General features: G+C 40.1%; 1 protein-coding gene across 1 annotated transcript in view; it reads right to left on the bottom strand.

The window, feature by feature from the left end:
• The window catches only part of PTPRQ (protein tyrosine phosphatase receptor type Q), a 199,396-nt gene that overhangs the window by 34,751 nt on the left and 144,689 nt on the right, over positions 1-19,956 (bottom strand). The window contains exons 44-50 of the mRNA XM_054027278.1: positions 14,749-14,870; positions 11,179-11,365; positions 4,394-4,638; positions 2,940-3,006; positions 2,089-2,247; positions 1,111-1,333; positions 509-582 (exon numbers count right to left, since the gene is read on the bottom strand). Of these exons, the coding sequence (XP_053883253.1) occupies positions 509-582; positions 1,111-1,333; positions 2,089-2,247; positions 2,940-3,006; positions 4,394-4,638; positions 11,179-11,365; positions 14,749-14,870 (1,077 nt within the window). The remainder of the gene's footprint in view (positions 1-508; positions 583-1,110; positions 1,334-2,088; positions 2,248-2,939; positions 3,007-4,393; positions 4,639-11,178; positions 11,366-14,748; positions 14,871-19,956) is intronic.

Below are 19,956 nucleotides of genomic sequence, written 5' to 3'. Positions count from 1 at the left end.
ACTGTTTTGTTAAAGAAACCTAGCAATTTCAAGGGATCTGCCCAAAGAAGTTTGAATCTCACTCCCTCAGGATCAGTGCAGCTGCTGCAGCAGCTATGTGCGGTTTGGGGTTCCAACAACAATTATGCCATTGGTTAGTGACATCCAGAATTGTCTAGGTTCTACGTTAGAACACCACTGGTTTAAGCAGAACCTTGCCAGCCAGTTTACGATTGATTGTTTGAACCTGAAGGGTCAAGGGATCATGTCCATAGGATGGCTGCCAGCGGAAGGAATGGATCACAGCTGAGACTTGTGAAGAACATGCAGTGGCCCGGCTTTGCAGGGCATCCTGTGGGAGGAATGGATTTCGAGACTGTGCACTCTTGAGGTTAAGCTAGGCCCACCAAAAGTTGTAGTTATTAACTTAAAAGAGAATGATCTGGTAAAAAGGAGAGGGAGCAATTTCATAACTTATCAGATGCTTTTGAAATATTAAAATGTCTTTAATAAATTAATTTCTCCTTACCTAAAGTTTTGACAGGGTCAGAATAGTCTGAATCTGTAAACTGGCCTTTAACATTTGTTGCTCTGAACTTAAATCTGTAAAATAATTAAGTAAAGTCAGGAATCAAATATTTACATACAAGTTTTAAAATCATTCATTCAGTGAAGAACTAGTAATTATTCTTCATTTTGGGGGAAAATTACATGCAATCAGTATACACCATATAATTTAAGAATCCTAATGTCAGCATGTTAAAAGTATACTGTAGATGCATGAAATGGATAGTACTTAATCTTGCATTTAGACTTGCTGAATTCAGGAAGGACAATCTTATGTTACTAAAACAAAAAAAACTACCTGTCAGTTCTCTCATATTTACAGTCCAGTAAAAAAAAAAATTAAGTATATGAAGATTTAAAACCACTTCATACAGAAAGTCCCAGTGTGCCTATGTTTGCTTGTGAAGTCTTGTGAAATCACGTTAGACCTCGCCTTTTCTTAAATGGGCTTTAAAAATATATTACCTTTGCATTTTGTCTGATCGTCACTCATATAAATGCACATTTTTGTTTAAACATTTTTATTGCTCAAACATTGACATAGAACTTGAATCGTATACTTACAAGTACTGCTTTCTTGGCTTTAGGGGGCCGTTGCAGATTTTATCTTCACTCCCAGGTATCATGCATGTAGTATCAGCACCTATAACATACATATCTTCTTTGCCACTCAGTCCTTCCTTTCCTTCTGTACAGGGTGGGTTTGGAAAGCCTTCATTTGTGAAATATGGCCTGGGTTTTTTGAAGTAGGCATCATACCACTTAGTAACATTTCCATCATGCTGAACTATTGTCAGAAGAAATTAATTATAAATCATTTATATCCTAAACAGATTGCAGTTAAAGAAGGTAAACCAATGGTTCTATTTTCAGAAGTGCTTAGCACCCAATAGCTCCCATTTAAATACTTCAATAAGTGACCATTTTTCAAAAGTATGAATGGTATACACTAGACCCATGGGACTGCTCATATGAGCAAATATTCATTAGCAAAAGCTCATCAGTTCAGAATTTGACCCGTACGGCACAAAAGAAATTTACATGACTCATTCCTGCAGTAAAACAGTAATGTTATCATGGTTGCATTCTTCTAACAGCAACAAAATGGCTACAGAAGGAAAATCTACTAAATGGAACTTTCAGATATTTTAATTTCACAGATACCGCATGAGTTATTTTTTAAAGAAAATCATGAACAAAGAAAACGGATAAACCCTGAAAAAGATAATGAAAAATAGTGTACGGGCGACTTCAACCACCAACAGCACTATTTGTCAGCTGAAAAGGGTGAATGCCTTGGGCAGGTTCCCTGAATCCAGTTTACAGCACATAGATAATGCTTCAGCTTTGGAGCAAGGAATGGTAGCACAGAGGTATCACATGAATGACTCCTGTAGTTATTGCTACAGTAACTGGTCAAATGTCTCCCAACATTAATTCTGCATCACCCAATAAAGGCAATAAGGGAACAGAGTAATAGGTCAAATGCAAGAAACTAAAAAGTATGAACAATTAGCAAAAGAACATAATAGCTTTCTCTACCTCCTGCTTCTGCAACAAGAACTTGTATCTTCTTGATAGGTCCATGATCATCATTATAGTAGCATACTGGCATTCTGATAGTAATTGTTGTAGCAGTAACAAGTAGTGTCCCGCTAGTATCAAAAACTGGTGTTGGTTTCTTATTAGGTCTTGGTGGTTCTGTTTTTAAACAAAGACAAGCCAAAATGTTTTGCTTTCTAATTTATTAATTAAAATCACTTAGTTCAAGCATGTAATCCTCTTATTTGGGACATTTTGGTGGACAGCTTAATGTCCTAATTAAGGCCTCAATCCTGCAATGGGGTCCTTGAGAGGGTGAGAGTCTGCCCTCACAGATTTCCCCCTTTGCAGGATCAGAGTCCAAGTGACTGGTTTGACAAAGAAAGAACACCATTTAAAAAAAAAAAATCTGAGCCTCAGTTTTTCTATCTGTGAAATGGGGACAATGATTTTATTTGCTTCTCATGGATGTAGTATGGTATAAGTACATATGGTTCTATACTCTATTTCTAAATGTCATGGTGAGAGATAACTAAATATTTGTAAAATGGTAAATTCTGATAACCTTTTTCACATTGAGTAGTACCTTATTCCATAAGTTCTCCCACTGTTTTATTGGTGCTAATTATGGTGTATGGTACAATTCAATATCAGCAAGGTCCTATATAAGTACCAAATATCATTAATCTGTAGCAGAGGCAGGAATAGAACTCAGGCATTCAAGGCTCTCAGCCTTATGCTCATTCTGCTAGACAATGGACAGGAGGGACACACATATATATGCACAAATTTACAGTAATTTCTTTGAAGCTTATAGAGATCTCAGCAAAAAAGCATTTTATTATACATACCTTTAATATCCATAGTTATTTTTAGTTGGATTTTTGGCCCTGCACCAGCACCATTTATTGCATACACCTTAAAAAGAAATGAACACTTTATTTTATTGAACATTTGTGTTAAACTTAAATCAGCAAAAGCTAAATATATACTTTTTAAAGGAATAATAAATCCTGCAATTTTATATATACATAATATGACAAGACAGAAGGGTTTCAATGATACCATAAACCTTGAGATTGTCATTCATGTTTTTCTAATTCAAGATGGAACTAGAACCTTAATTTATGTATATATGGAGCAACATTATTTAAAATATGTATTAAAATTTCCCTACTAATTTATCTCTAGATCCATTCCCTTGTACTCTCGGGAACACACTATTACACTAACATGTCTCTCTACCTCTAACTCATTCCCTGACTCTCTTGAAATCCAAATTCAAGACTTATCTCATTTTCCTAGCCTATCATGAAATCCAATTCCCTGAGCCTCTTAGTTTCTCTCCTGTAACATGGTCTTTATATCCCTCCTGACTCCTGTCCCTCTGCATATATAGATGCTGACTGTATGATAAATTATGATTAAAATAATTCTATCTGCGTGTAAAGCGTGAAAGCATTCGTGGAGCATTTTGTAGTACTTTTGTATGAAAGAATATACAAAAGTAAATTGGATACTATTATCTGATTATCCTACATTTTTTTAAACTACATACCAGTGGACCAAATCCTGCCTTCAGTTATACCTGAGATTCTTTGGATTTACACCAGTGCAACTGAAAGAAGAATTTGGCCTAATTTGTTTATTCTTCCAAACTCCTTTGATATTGGTGAAATCAGAAACGGAGTAGATTTACTCTAAAAAATAATAATAATAATTTCCAGAGGGACTCTCTCCAGTACCTTCCTAGGTCATTCTTTATGCCATTCACTACACTCATCTCTAAAATCCCAAGGAAAACAATATTTCAGTCCCTGGTGTAACATAGTTAAAACAAAGGGGGTGGGGAAACAAATCCAATCTCCGAACAATTATTTCCAGGAGGATTTTTACTCTTGCTTCTCCTCCCCTCCTGTCCTAATCCCTGATTGCTTTAATGGTGGGACTACAAGCAGTAATCAAGATTCATCTGTAGTTACTGCTTATAGGATTGGGCCTTGAGGCTGAAACAAAAAACAATACAAAACAGAAGAAGACCTTGGGTATCAAAAGATAGAACAAAATGTTGTAGTTGAAAGTGATGTGCCAAAAACTGGCCTGGTGATCTAGGGTCTAGTCCTACAAGGTGCTAGCTACCACCAGTGAGATGCTAAGTGTCTTCATTTACTACTGATTTTCCCCATGCACTTTATACCCTTGGTTACAATGCCAGGGAACAAAACCATATTCTGGGCTTAGGCCTGCACTCCTTAATTAGGCAAATCTGTTGACATCAAAGACAGAAAATTGTATTAAACCTTACAATGACGTTATACGTATGTCCTCCTTTTAGCCCCTCTATCACTGCAGTGACCGATTTATTTGTTTTGTCAATGACACTTAGATTATGAATCTGGACAACAGCAGGGTCATCTTCTTTGTAAATCATGGCTTGATATACTTGAATATTTCCATTGGGTTCAGATGATGGCACAAACGTCACTTGGAATTTTGTTACTTCATCTGGTATCTTCTGAAATGTTACGTTGTTAGGTGGGTCTTTAGGCACTAAAGGAAATATTTCAGAAATTCACTTTGAATTGGAATTTATTACTGTTATTATTTATTTATAGATTAAAATACAGAAAGGTTTAAGAAAAAATAATCTTTTGGACACCAGGATTATATCACTGCTATTTAATTTGTTAATTAAAAACTATTATCCTAACCACTAAGTGCCTGTGCAAATATTATAATATTAATCTCACAAATAGCAAACATAATGATTAGAAGCCCAGCATAATTAGCATCAGATCATAAGTAACCACCCTCATCTCTAAATCCACTGCTTCCTGGAAACCCCCATGGAAAGCATCAGCCTTGAAGTATGCTCTGAATGTAACAAATCCTTGTTTTGTTAGACCATGGGGAGAGGTGTCAGAGTTGGGGATCCCTTTCTAAAAACACTCTGCCAGCACCAACCACCCTCACTACTTTTAAACAAGGGGACTGTTATATCAAGAGCCTCCGCTGCTCAGAGCTGACACAGCATTGCCCAAGGAGAGGAGCAGTCTTTCCATTAACTGATGCCCAAACATACAGTACATAGGCCATGTTGACACTACAAAGTTAAGCCGACATTATGTCGACACTGAGCCTCTGATTTAAGCAAGTCGATCTTGTGTGTTCACACTAGCTCATTGTGTCGGAAGAGTGCATCCTCTCTAGCGGGCTTGCACGGAGCACTGTACTGTGGGTAGCTATCCCACAGTGCATGTAGCCGAGTGGAATTTTGGGTTGGGTTTGCAATGCCTTATGGGACCAAAACATTAGCACGGATGGTTATGGGAACATGGCATTAGCCTTCCATGATGCACTTACCTCCCTCCCTCTGTCCCTCCCTTCCTGAAATCAACAGCAAACAAACCAAGCCTTTTTTTGTAAGCCTGGGTCACCCACGCAGATGCCATGGCAAGATAAGCATGGACCCCGCGCAGCTGCACACTGTTGTTGTGAGCATTACAAACACCTCACGCCTTATCCTGTAGTATTTACACAGCTGATACAGGAGCCGCCATGTGAAACAATGTGATGCCACGCTAGCAGCCCTGCTGGAAGTCAGAGCGGAGCAATTCGCAGTTGCTGGTGACAATCACGCATCACTTTGACACAATTGAGTGTCATTTCTGGGTCTGGCTATGGGATGACGAGCAGTGGCTGCAGAACTAGACTGCGTAAGGTCACTTTCCAGGAACCGTGTGAAAAACTTTCCCCACCCCCAAAGTGCAGCAATACTAAAATTAGAGCTGCTCTGACAGTGGAGAAGCAAGTGGCGATAGTTCTGTGGAAACTTGCAATGCCACACTGCTACCGGTCAGTGGGGCATCAATTTAGAGTGGGTAAATCTACCGTGGGATCTGTTGTGATCCAAGTTTGCAGGGCCATTAACAGATTTCTGCTAAGAAGGATAGTGACTCTGGGCAACATGCAGGACATAGTGGATGGTTTTGCTGCGATGGGGTACCCTAACTGAAGTGGGGCGATAGAACACATATCCCTATCTTGGCACCAGACCACCTTGCCAAAGAGTACATAAACCGAAAGGGGTACTTCTCAATGATGTTGCAAGCACTGGTGGATCACAGGGGCCATTTCGCTGACATCAATGTGGGCTGGTTGGGAAAGGTGCATGCATCTTTAGGAACACAGTCTGTTCAGAAAGCTGCAAGCAGGGATTTTCTTTCCAGACTGCAAAATAACCATTGGTGATGTTGAAATGCCAATCATGATCCAGACTATCCCTTGCTCCCATGGCTCATGAAGCCATACACAGGCAGCCTGGACAGCAGTAAGGACTGGTTCAACCAGAGGCTGAGCAAGTGTAGAATGGTGGTGGAACGTGACTTTGGATGTTTAAAAGTTAACTGGCACAGTTTGCTTACTAGGTTAGACCTCAGTGAAAGCAAAATCCCCACTGTTATTGCTGCCTGCTGTGTGCTCCATAATATCTGTGAAACAAGGGGAGAAAAGTTTCCTCTGAGGTGGAGGGGTTGAGGCAGATCACCTTGCAGCCAATTTTGAGCAGCCAGACACCAGGGCAATAAGAAGAGCACATTGAGGGGCTCTGCGTCTCCGTGAGGCTTTCAAAACCAGTTTCAGCAATGAGCCAGAGTAATATGACACTTATCTGTGGTGTTCCTTACTAAACTGTCCCCTCCATTGCATTTTCTCCCCTGTAAACTCCACCCGCACAAACCACCGGGTGTTGAATGAATAAAGAGCCTTTTCTCCTCAATCCATTAAGTTTTATTATGCATACAAACACACAGAGACAGCAAAGAAAAGTAAGATAACCTAGGGCAAAAGGGCTGATAACACTGTGGGGGGAGAAACAAGGACAGCTTGCTTACAGATGCACTGCAGTAACAAGCAAAGGTGTGGGAATGGGCACCTTCTGGTCCTTGTACCCTCCCCTGGCGTGGAGTGCAAGGGATACCGAACTCCCCCTCTCCCCCGCCTCATAGGACGTTTAGGGGAGGAGGATGTAGAACTGGGTGATAGGCAGTAGGTTCAGCATAGGCTGCAGAAGGACTAGCATCCAGCTGCCTCAACATGTCTGATTGCTCCTTCATAATCTGCAGAATCTTTTCCTGCATGGCACACTCTTGTTCCCTGCATGTTCTCCTGTCCTCAGTGTCCATGTCCAGGTTCTCGGACAGTATAATCCTCCATGCTCTGAGATCCATCTTGTCACTCTCGGAGGCGTGCATTAACTCATTGAACATGTCCTCCTGAGTCTTCTTTTTCTGCCTTCTAATCTGGGAAAGTCTCTGTCCCGGTGCCGACTCCATGGGTTCTCTGGGGCTGGAGCACCCAGGGGGAAAAAATGGTGGGTGCTGAGCACCCACCAGCAACTCCCCTATCAGCTCCCTCGCAGCTCCCCAGTGTTTGCCACCCACTGGCAGGCCCCACTGATCAGCACCTCTCCCTCTCTCCCCACACCTCCTGCCTGCCGCAATCAGCTGTTTTGTGGCATGCAGGAGGCTTTGGGAGGGAGAGGAGGAGCGAGGACGTGGTGCTCTGTGGGGGAGGGGATGGAGCGGGGACGGGAAGAGGCGGGGCGGAGGTGGAGCGGGGCTGGTAAGAGGTGGGGGGCATGGCCTTGGAGGAAGGAGTGAGATGAGGGCGGGGTCTGGGGCACAGCGAGGCGTTGAGCACACCCCGGCACATTAGAAAGTCGGCGCCTGTGTCCCGGTGTGGAGGATGCGCTGACAGACAAGGTTTCGGCTGCAATGAATGCAAAGCACAAGGGTAGCACTGACAGTGCATACATTGTTTCTGGTGCAAGGTTAATTTTTTAAATAAAAAAATCACCCCTCAATACACTTCACTGCAAGCCACAATGTAATCGCTGGCTATTACAAGGGTCGGTTTGCCACTCCAGCCCTGGTGAGTAAAGCCACGAGGCATGGGGTAAGGGGTCTTATGCTGCTGCTTTTGTGAAGACATCCTTGGGATCACAGGTTGGAACTTGAGAAAAGCTGCCTTTCCCCTAGCAACCTGGATGGTGCTTGAGGACAGGCACCAGTGTAAAGTCCCCCAAATTGTTTGTTTGTTACAAAAGCGGCACCGGGTCGGGGGGAAGGGAGACAAACAGGAAACCGCCACCTCCCCCCCCCTTATTTTTTCAATGCTGCTTGCAATACATGGTGATCCCTTCCAACCAGAACCATGGGCCATTTGGGAAAATGTGGTTGTGTGATCCATATTTCACCAAATGGGGGGCAGATTACTTGTTGAATTGTTTGCAGTTTAAGGGTTAGCATTGAAAACTTCCCCTGTTTTCCTTAGGTGACCCTATGCGATATCACTCTCCTGAGGGTAACAGAGGCAGCAAGGGAGCAGATGCTGCAAGCGTCTGGGTGCAGACCTAGTCCTTATGCTGCAATGCTGTGTGCTGCAATGATGCCAGCAGAGTTAATACTGGAGTGGCGCGGGAAAGTGTCCTACAGTGGTGGATGAAATAAAGCAGTCCTTCCCAGAAACCTTCTGCAAAGGATTGCAGAGTACCTCCATGAACGCTTCTTAGAGATCTCCATGGAGGATTCCCAGGCCATCCCCGTGCACATAAACAGTCTTTTTCAGAGAGCACCCTCTGCATAGCTGGAGTGGCCACCGATACCCACTACACCTACTTTTTCATTCAGATTAAACATAAAAAATAATAGCATGTAATCCCTCCAGTTTGATTGGAAATGAGTACTCACTAGAAGTGCCTTCCCCAGCATCACACTCCGCCACCAACTGGTCCTGTGAGGGGATGGGCTCTGGGGTTAAAAACGGTTCTTGGCTGTCGGGGAGAATGGATCCTCCACTTGCCTGCCTCACATCCTCCTCCTGCTCCTTGTCAACAATGTCCTCCTTGTTGTTGCTATCGGTCGCCCAGGGCTCCTGAGAGGTATCCATGAAGTATTTTGGGGTAGCGGTGGGGTTGCCGCTGACAATTGCATGCAGCTCCTCATAAAAGTGGCACGTCTGTGGGGCAGAACCAGAATGACTGTTCGCCTCCCTGGTCTTCTGGTACACTTGCTGAAGCTCTTTTATTTTCACATGGCACTGCTGCGAGTTCCTGGTGTAGCCCTTCTCCTCCATGCCCCGCACAATCTTGGCATAGATGTCAGCGTTTCTTCTGCTGGATCAGAGCTCTGCCTGCAGACTCTTCTCCCCACACAGCAATAAGATCCACCACCTCCCGTGTACTCCATGCTGGCCAATTTGCAGCCTTGAGTCCCCATGATCAGCTGTGCTGGTGAGCTCTCCACACTAAGCAAACAGGTAATGAAAATTCAAATGTTCTCGGGGCTTTAACAGGGGAGTGGCTGTTTCGTGTGTACCTAGCTGACATGCAGTGGAGTTGAAAGTGCCCTCCATTCGAATTACACAACGCAGAGTCTACACTATCCCCACGTCGACCCATGGATGTCGAATCAAGCACTATGCCTCTCGTGGAGGTGGAGTACAGAAGTCGACTTTACAGGCCACTTAGATTGGTGGAAAGGACTCGGCAGTGTTGACACATACATTATTAGATTGACTTAACCCAGTTGATGTTGATTTAAGATTGTAGTGTAGACCAGGCCTTAGTGTTTTATAGTGAAACCAGCACTTTAAATTCCATCCAGAAATTTACTGGTAGCAGAAGCAGATCTCAGAGCACATTTATCATGCTCTTTCCCAATGATCCTAAGGTAGCCCTTTATAAAACACATTTATTCAAGTAGTTTATTCTCAAGGTGCAAAAGCAATGATCATTTAACCAACTGCTCTGTCTAAAAGAAAAGGCTGTACCTCTCTTTCCAGACACAGATAGAAAAGAAGTTGTTTTGCCTACTCATGCTTCCTGAGCAGCCAGGGATCTAACATGACCCCAAATTGTGAACTCTATTAACCAAAGGCAAGCACACCTCAATCAAGGGGTCAGATATAATCTCTGCTTGCTTCCCAGCCCACAGATATCAACTCAGTCTTCTCTGGATTGAGCCTGTCAGCTAGCCCTCCTCCAAGCCTTAAACTCACTCAGATACCACATAAAAAGCTTGAGTATGAAAATCCAGCGGCAGCACTTTGCCTTGTTATGAAGCTAATCACGCTAATTTTTATTCCTGGACTATTATTCTATCATTCATGTAGGTGCATTATCACAAAAAAGTAAATCTTTAAATTAGCCTTTTGATTCTTGCACATAATTGCTAACTGTGCCATGCGCGCTACAGTGCACCATTCATTTGATCAGAACACAACAATGTCCAAAATAGGTCCATGCATCGATATGGGTTTCAGGGCTGCCCAGAGGATTCAGGGGGCCCGGGGCAAAGCAATTTCGGGAGCCCCTTCCATAAAAAAAGTTGCGATACTATAGAATACTATATTCCCGTGGGGCCCCCTGTGGGGCCTGGGGCAAATTGTCCCACTTGCCTCTCCCCTCCCCCCTCAGCCTGGACAGCCCTGATGGGTTTCCCTTCATTAGAAAAGAAGAGATTAAGAACTGTGACATTTACAGTACATAAATGATCATAATAAACACAGCATACATGCTAGAGAAAAGAAACAAGGTATTTTTAAAAGTGAGGTTACAGTCAAGAAGTTGACTCTGAACATTTGGAAATTTAAAGACCTATCTTCATGGTCCATGGCTTGTCTGCCGAGGCAGTCTGTTCCTTAAATCAGAGTATCCCTTTAAAGTGTACAGTATTGCCTTGACATTAGATTGATTTCTGTCTACTACAGACTCCCTCTGGCCTCCTTGTTTAGCTGTGCATCACTCTTACTCAAATGTTAAACAGGCATAATGATTACCCACCTCTGTAAAGCACTTTGAGATCGATGGATGATATGTGCTAAGTATTAGCAGCATTTATTTTTACTGTCACTTGTTGTCTACAACCACACTTTAATATCAAGGGGAATTTACACATCTTTATTGTGAGAGCAAAATCTAAAGATGTATTGAAAGTGTAGCTGGTATTCAGAATTTACATTTTCTTTACTGGATAGGTTTCAAAAATAAAAAACAGTGATGTTTAAGTTAAAAACACAAAAAACACTCACCTGCCTCAAATGTGGAGACAATTACTGAAGTACTAGACTTGCCTTCAATATGTGCAGCATTTACATCTCCTGTAAAAGCAGTGACTACTACAGAATATCTTGTGAATGATTTTAAATCTGAAATTTCCAGGGTTTTACCCTCGTAAGTTGTCTTGAGGAATGAAGCTTTATAATCATCACTATCTACCTATTAAATAAATAAATAAACGCCACAAAAAGAGTACATTAAATTCACAACAATGAAATCATGGTACTCATATAGTGTATTTTATTTATAATTACCTACATACACACAGAAATATACAAGGACCCCAATTAACAAGACCGAATTGCAGCACAAGGGAGTAGGCAGAATAAGAAACACCCCCCCACCCCACCCATGTGGAACCACATTATCATTCCCCTCATCACAACTCCAGGCCTGGGGGCAGAGGAAATGGATGGCATGTCAGATGCCCTCCTCCACCAAGCAAGCCTGTGGGGAGGGGATGGGTAGAACATGGACCTGGGAAGCTATGCTGGTGGAAGAGGAAATTCAGCTGAACCTAGTAAAGGGCTAAACTAAAGTTACTTCTCCTAGTGAGCAAGAAAGGAGCTCAGAGAGCCACAGTTCTTTCCCAGGGCTCCTTCGAGGGCAGGGCAGCTAGACACCCTGTCTTAGCCTAAAAACTCAATCAAATGACAAATGTGGCTGCATTAGCAGGATGGTCAAACCCCACATTTGGATAGTCAATTGGGCACATTTAAACAAAATGCTGCTTCACTTGTATAAGTGCCAATTTTCAAAAGCCCAATCCTGCAAAGCCGTATGTTCCTGATTCAGTTTGCTGATGGAGATCCAGAAGATGGAGTTCTCATGAGCCTTGTGTGAGGGGCAGTGCACAGGATGACTGCTCAAGGAGCAGACCAGGGACTGAACAGTGACTCAAAGAGTCACAATTTGTTCCTAGATTTCCTCTTGCTTTGCAGGGAAGCAAGTGCACCAGCCCACTGCCTGTGGCAACTTCCTTCCCTCTCTGTGCCAGCTCTGCTGACATGTTGAAGGGGAAGAGTCAAGGCTCCACCAACTCCTGCCCATGCCCATCTGTACAGGAGGGGGAGTAGCAACTCCACAGAGACTGTTTTCGCCTGTGCACTGGGACTTGCAACTTGGGTAGCTTGGGCAGAGAAATAAGAAGACTGCCTTATGCCCTTTGCTCCCTTGTGTGGGCACAAACCACAGGTCATCATTACACCCACAAATAGCCCCACTGAGGTCAATGGGACTTCTCATGTGTGTAAATGTACTAATGTGAACAAGTATTTGCTGGATCGTTCCCTAAGGATCAATACATAGTTTGTTTCCCAAAACTGGCACTGGTACATAAATGCACAAATCTATTTAATTTTATTTAGCTGTGAAATTTTAATTAAACATCATATGAAAAAGTAGATAAGTGGAAAAGGAAGCTCTTCTAGTAGATAATCAAACAACATTTTATTAAGCCCCCTCCTTATGGTCTATTCCCTCTATTATAACATTTTTAAATGATGTTTTCATTATTGTTCCTTCGATGTGTAATTTGAAGGAAAATTAGGTAGCTGTACAGTAGTTTTCCCACTGAGTGAAATTTGTATTAAATGCAGCTGCTAAAACATTAGGATCATTCAAGCACACTTTTTCTCTTTTCTTTTTCTCCCCACTGAGAGTTAACCTTAACTAAAGTTTCTGATGCACTAAACAGACATTCATTTCCTGGGATGACCATCAAGAGATGAGGTACTTTTTCATATTTCACTATCAGTTATATGGCATTTAAATATTTACAAGAGAGCTGTAAATACAATTGTTTTAATACAGGATCATTAAACTTTTCTTTATTTTTACTCTCCCCAAAAGCCTTATGGTCCAATTTTGTCTCCTTTACTGATTTTGGGTAGTCCTTTATTCCACAAATACTTTCAATGAAAACAAAGAATGAGAAAAAGTATGGTATGATTTATTTTGGGATAAGGTAGCAGAATGATTTTCTCATTTACTGTTTAGTAAAGCCAAAAAAATTGGCAATTTAAAAAGAAACTTTGACTTTCAATAAATGGATGGAAAGTATTACTTTTTAAAAATTATGATGTGACAGAGAAGGGATCTGAATTTATTATGTCCTGTGAAAATATTTTACAAATCCTTAAGGAGCCTGATCTGAGAACTAAAATACTAAAATGTATGTAATGTTGTAAAATACAGAATGTTTGTGGAATTTGGAATCCAAATACACAATTTTCCCAGAGGGCCACCAAAATTTATACCAGTATTTTCACTGCAGACAGTCTATGACAGTTTTATTGGACTTTAAGTAACAGTGGACCCATCTGTATAATGCTATTCATTATGGAGATGACACCTGTAGCTACTGATCATTGATTAGACAGTACTTGATTACAAGTAATCTCTAAAATTAAATCTATAAACTTGAAACATATTCTGAATGTGAACGTTTCCTTAAAATCATGTTTGGTCACTGACTGAATATTCAAGACAGCATTTTAAATTCCTGCTGAATATTTACCAACACTTTTGAGAAATCCAGTCATTCATTATAGCTTATTGGGTACCTTATTATAAATTATAGGTATAAGTATCAGATCGATATATCATGGTCTAGGACATGACTGCATCCCACTCATAATTTAGCAACCACATATTACAAAGGCAGAAGGGAAAATTGTGTGAACAGAACTTGGTGGAATGTTTCACACAAACAAAATGTTTGAATTTGGGGGTTTGGTGCTTCTGAAAAAAGGTGAAAGAAATCACTTTGGTGCAATTTTATGACAGTGTGTCATAAGTGACAGGAGGGTTTCACAAGTAAAATGTCTTTTCTTTTGTTGAAAGCAGAATTGTGAAGAACTGTGCGCCAGCTCTTCTCTAGTCTCTTCTAATGACCTGCTCAAGATCTTGCTGAAGGAAGGAAGAGTTGTTTTCCTTTTAACACTTCCCTTGTTATTGTAAGTCCTGCCATCACGTTGCACTGCTGCTGTGATACATGGTCTACCACCTGCATAGTGCCTTGGGCCAGTTAGAAAACAGCAGTGAACTCAGAAGAAACAGAAAGGGTAGAAGCATGTGAGCCCCATGTTGCCATTTCTATTTTATTGTGACTTTTGCAATATTTGATGTTTTTCTTAAAACCCCAGACATTGATTACCCAGGAATCTCAGCTTTAATTTGTTAGGTTTATAAGCAATATAACACCTTATTATTTTGTCTAAGACTTAAAGAAACGTCTGACCTTTTAACAAAGCTAGTTTCCCTAAAGTTTCACATTAACACACTATCAATATTTTCAATATCAAAGAATTTGCTCATTCTTAAACAAGAAAATCACCATTTTCTCAAACTACATTTTTATTTCCTATGTCCTAGATTCCTCCGTGCAAATGAAAATGTATGTTTTGGACATTCTGGCTTTCATTCCTATCCTGTTTATGTGTCTTGCAATTTCTATAAAATGTCTATATTCGTGTTATTCCAGATACCATCAAACATCTGTATCATTATCAACCAACAAGTAAAAATGAGAACTGCCTTACTGAGGTAATGTCTATGAGGTAGAATGTTGGTCCAGTAATAATGTCAGGTTCACTCCAACTGATGTTAATACTGTGAGGAGATGTAACTACTACAGTTACATTTTCTGGAGGACCATCTGGAGCTATGGAAAAAATGATACAAATGTGAATCAAAGCTGAATTAGTTCACAACAAATAACACAGTATCTTGAGTCACCATAAAATAAGATTCACTTACTATTTGAAAATGAAACGTTTGTAACTGTATTATTATATTTGCCAAGCTGTTTAAAGAATTACAAACATTTTTGTTTCTGATTTATAAAGCTTTCTATGGGATTTAGACATCTTTTATTAAAATTCCATATCCTTAATGGAAGATGTGTCTAAATCTCCTAAACAGTTTTGTAAATTTACACCATAGTCTCTATTAATTAATATGACTGCTTTTACATGGCACATACAATTTCCACATGGGAGATGGACTATGTTTGATGCATCAGAATAAAGAACAACAACAAAAAATACTATCACAAGTTTATATGCATGTCAACAGGACTGGAAAATTCTTAACTTTGTATAGAGTACTGTTTTATAAAAGGAATGTTTGGTTTCCAGTTTATTTTTATCATTCTTTTTTTCTTAACATATTATGAAATACAGAAAAGTAAAGAGGGGAAAGGAGCTGTAGGACTTCCAGATTGTCACTATTAAAAAATGAATATTTTTCAGTAGTTTCCACATCATGCGGTGGTATGAGTTAACCTTGTTACCTATTATTCTAAAGTAGAGGAAAATTCGGTACTCTTCCTATAACACAGAAGTTCTTGGTACTGTGCATATTGACTTTTAAACAGTGAATATGGTAAGAATGGGGAAAATATGATTTATGAGCGCAAGAGACACCTAGATTGCATATAATTTGAGAACTTGGCTACATGGCACCATTTTGTGCCTGCTACAAAAAGAACAGCAAAACTGCAATCTATACAAATCTCAATAAACAATAAAATAGTAAAGAAGCACTCTCTATCTTTGATTTCTGCATAAAATTGCTTTTAATACATTTTTCTCCTTCATGAATCATTAGATCACTACCAACTATCCAGTGGATTACTGCTAGGAAATAAGAAAGTTTGGATGGTTGTTTGTTAGTGGGAGGCTGTGGATTGTTTGATCACTTGAGTGGAGTGGGAGGTTTAGACTATGTAGTCAGAGAAGAGTGAAGACAAGAGAGAGAGAATTTAAAGCCAATGTACTCATCTGCAGTAGCTCAGATATATCTACTAAAGATGTATATTTTTAACTGAGCTATAACTCATTTTTATGTTAGTTCACCTCTATAGTTTTTCCTCAAAGTTTCCTTTGGTGCAAAACATGCTTGCACTATCTATTGCTGCATTACTAAAAGAGGATTATGCCTTTATCTATTTTGGTGCACAGTGACGTCTCTGAAAGAACTGTAAAATGCCATATAAATGTTCAGTTAACAGAACCCTAGAACTGTGAACTTATGAAGATGATTTTCCATTATTTACAGTACTAGCAAAAAATGGAGCATATTTTATCATTTAAAATTAGTCAAGGAAGCAATTTAGATTTACTAGTTAGATAAAGGAAGGATTATAGGTAATAAAATTCACTTTTAGCACAATTTATATGTAATCCACATATTTTCACTTAAAGTCCAAAAGTAATTTACCACATTATCCAGCGTAATTTAGAGATGCAGTATCTCCTATTTGATGACAAAATTTTCAATTTGTTAAATGTTTAGATTTCTATCAGGAAACTTTTTATGTATTTAAGGTATTTACATAAAATGCATCTAAACACCATTACCCATTTAATTTTCACTGTAATCAGAAAATGATCAATTGACACTTGCTTAACGGTAATAAAAAATTAAAAATAGCTACGGATAATCTGTAAAACGAAAAAGGAGACTGGACGCTGGAAATGTGCGGTTCAAAAACACTTGGTGTTTTATAATAAACATTAAAAAAAACTGGTTGTCTCAGCGGTAACTGTCACATTCTGATTTAGGATTTTTTGTGAAATGAGTCTAGTCAGTAATGGGTAAGATATCACTATACCCTTTCTCTTATAAATCACAGCAATTTACTCAGTAGAAATGACCTAGTCTTATTCTCTCATTCTCCTATAATCCAATCACTTCCTCTCATAAGCAGTTTTCTCCTGGTTTTCACAATAATGCATTTTCTGTAACTAACAACCATCATTTCCTGATTATCATGCTTCTATCCTGGCACAGGAATGCGGGTCTTATGGAGGTCAGGGTCATCTTTCCCATCCATCTGTGTCCTGATGCTGTGGCAGCAGTTAAGTGTGTTTGCTAGAAGGTAAGTCTGGATAGCCCATCATTTAGCATAATCCTCAAAAACAAGACTGAATACCCTAACCTTCTCATGGAAGTTCATGCTTGCCAGTTTGGATAAGGACTGCCTTTTTCATTATTATTTTTTTAAGAAAAAAAAAGTCTCATGTTCAGTTATATCATTTTAAATTGATCTAGATTTCCCCCCAAATATTTGGATATTTAGGCATTAGATAGATATAGGGCCCAATCCTTTCCCCATAAAGAGAATGAACGAGACAAAGAATCCCCTGCTCCTTCAAGACAAAAGTTGTCGGAAGAGGGGGTATACAAGCATGGCAGTATCACTCCCCTCCCTTTGACCCAGAAAAGCAAGAACTCCAGACACTAGAGATTGGGAGGGAAGGTGCTGGGAAGTAGTCAAGGCTCAATTTCCGTAGTCTCATCTACCTGGAAACTCGTGGTGATTTCCCTGTGTAATACAATGCTGACCCTGTCAGTATTAAGTTACACAAACTCCCATTGCAAACATTTCAAATACGTTGGGTCAGGTACAGGTAGAACAGAATGAACCATCCTGCCATAACAGATGTAGGGTTTGGGGGGGCACTTCATAGGTTCTGGCCCTCTACACATATGCCCCAGCCTTTCAGGGATGCCCAAGAACTGCACCACATCTCAGGACATCCATGCACAATGAGGCCCTTCAGCTTGCAAAAAATACCAATTCCCAAGTTCCCTAACTACACCATAATGCAGAATTAATTCTGTGGCCTCAGTACCATCCATTTCCCACCTAACTTTGGCTCTCCAAAATTATTTTATCAGAGAAAAGATGATATGGACTATAAAATGTAATATTTTGCTTGTTATGAATGCAAAAGTGAAGATCAGAATGAGTGCAGGTGCAAGATAACTAAGTTTCTCTTGCTATGGAAAATGTTCCCTTCTCTTCCCCTTATTGTGCTACAACACTGATCTAATGTACTGGTGTTTGTACAAACTTAGATCATGTTGAAAATATTTCATCTTGCAAAACAGAGCTGGCTCTTTGCGCAATCCATCAGCTAAGCAATAACAGTGCCATCAAACTATTTTATGAGACAGTGAGACCATTCCTATGAGGATAATCTACAAAACAGAAGGCTGAATAGTTGATCTGGATGTGAGAGCTGGATTAATCCTGAGTAATGCACTATGATGTACTCCAATATACTACATTACTGTGATTATGGCTACAAATATGTACACAGATCCAAGAAATTAAATAGGAATTCCTGCAGTTTTAAAGGCAAATAGATTTAGATACATTTTAACTTTGGAGTAAAAGGTACTGTAATGATGGTAATAGTAGTGAGATCCTCCATTTAATTACCCACAGTATATTCAGATTATTAAACATTTGTCTATTAGATACTGCTGCACTAGGACATATGTTCACAAGATCCACATTTTACTATAACAATGGATAGATATAAGGAAATTAAATTAAGAATTTAGAATGCATTTTATGTAAATTCCTTTATCAATATTGCATCTCTATAAACTTCGAGAACTATTAGGTCCAGAGCGTGTGTGTAAATATTGTAAACAGTGCTTGGGTCTGAGAATAATGGCTACCTTTTTTTTGTCTGAGCCTGAGAGAAATGAAAATTACTGCAAATCAAATTATGCCCAAAGAAAGATCCTTTGAGTGTTATTTCACAACCAAGATTACGTTACATTCCTGAAGGACGCACTTAGCAGAGCTATTGCTTGAAAACCAGAAAAACTGGGTTAAATTCTGCCCTCAGATGAGCCCATGCAACTCTAATTGATTTCTATGTACAAAATCTTCAGCTATTTTACATAGCAGTGAGAAGCCTTTACGCCCCAAAAAGCTGTTTAACCTGGCTGTGCATCAGCAGAATCACCCAGAGGATGCTTGATTCAGTCCAATAGAGAAAGGAGAGGAGATTCACACCTGTTCTGTGCAGAGTTTCCCTATGTAGTCTTATGGTGCACCCTGAACCCATCTCTTGCTGCTGGTACCTGGGGACTACTATTAGCATTATTATATACCTAGGACTGCAGTAACCCTGGCAAAGGAGAGAAAGTGGAACTGGGGAAAGGTTCCTCAAACATTTTTTAAGTACAAAAAATGCTCAGCTGGCAAGAACTGTAAAAGTTGATTGAGGTAGCAGGAGTCGGGTCTCTTCCACAGATCCATGATTGCCAAGGAGGGATCTTAGGTCTGATGGGATATGTCTCAGCTTCCAGCTGGATAACCGTCTTTGACATGGCCTGTTCATTTTCTCCTCAGATCATTACCATTAAGCCAGGGAAAACTCCAACCCCTGCTTGAATGGCAGAAAGACACTGCTCTTGCTCAGTAACTTCATTGCCCATGTAATCATAGTCCTATATGGCAGTCAGGCTGGATGGGGCCACAGATCCTGTCCTTGGAGTGGGGTAGGGCAGTTACCTAAATGTGGCTTGACCATCTCAGAGGAGGTTCTTCTCCCCCATCAGTATGTGGCTTCTATAGATGCAGAGCACTGGCCAACCACCTCACAGCTTTGTACTGAGAAGGGCTAGTGGAAATTTAACAAATTTCTGAAAATTTTCAGGTAGGTTTGTTGCTGGATTTAACCAGCTATAGAATTTCCAAATTTTGACTGATTGATTGATTTTGGTGGATTTTTCTCCCTTTGTTTTTCTATTGGCTCTAGTGCCAAGGAAGCTACTGGGCCCAGGATGTAGTCCAACAGCAGTTGTGTGTTTTATTACACTGTCGCACTTTTTGGTTTAAATGAGAATATTAATTATTTGAATGTGCTACACTGACTACGTTGTTCTTTTGAAAGCACAAGTATCCAATTTTTCCAGACAATAGTTTATAAATGGCTATA

Source organism: Malaclemys terrapin, chromosome 1 (assembly GCF_027887155.1).
Source record: "Malaclemys terrapin pileata isolate rMalTer1 chromosome 1, rMalTer1.hap1, whole genome shotgun sequence".
NCBI classification, from domain to species: Eukaryota; Metazoa; Chordata; order Testudines; family Emydidae; genus Malaclemys; species Malaclemys terrapin.
Note: the sequence above shows the minus strand (reverse complement) of the source record. Positions and strands in the feature narration are given on the sequence as shown.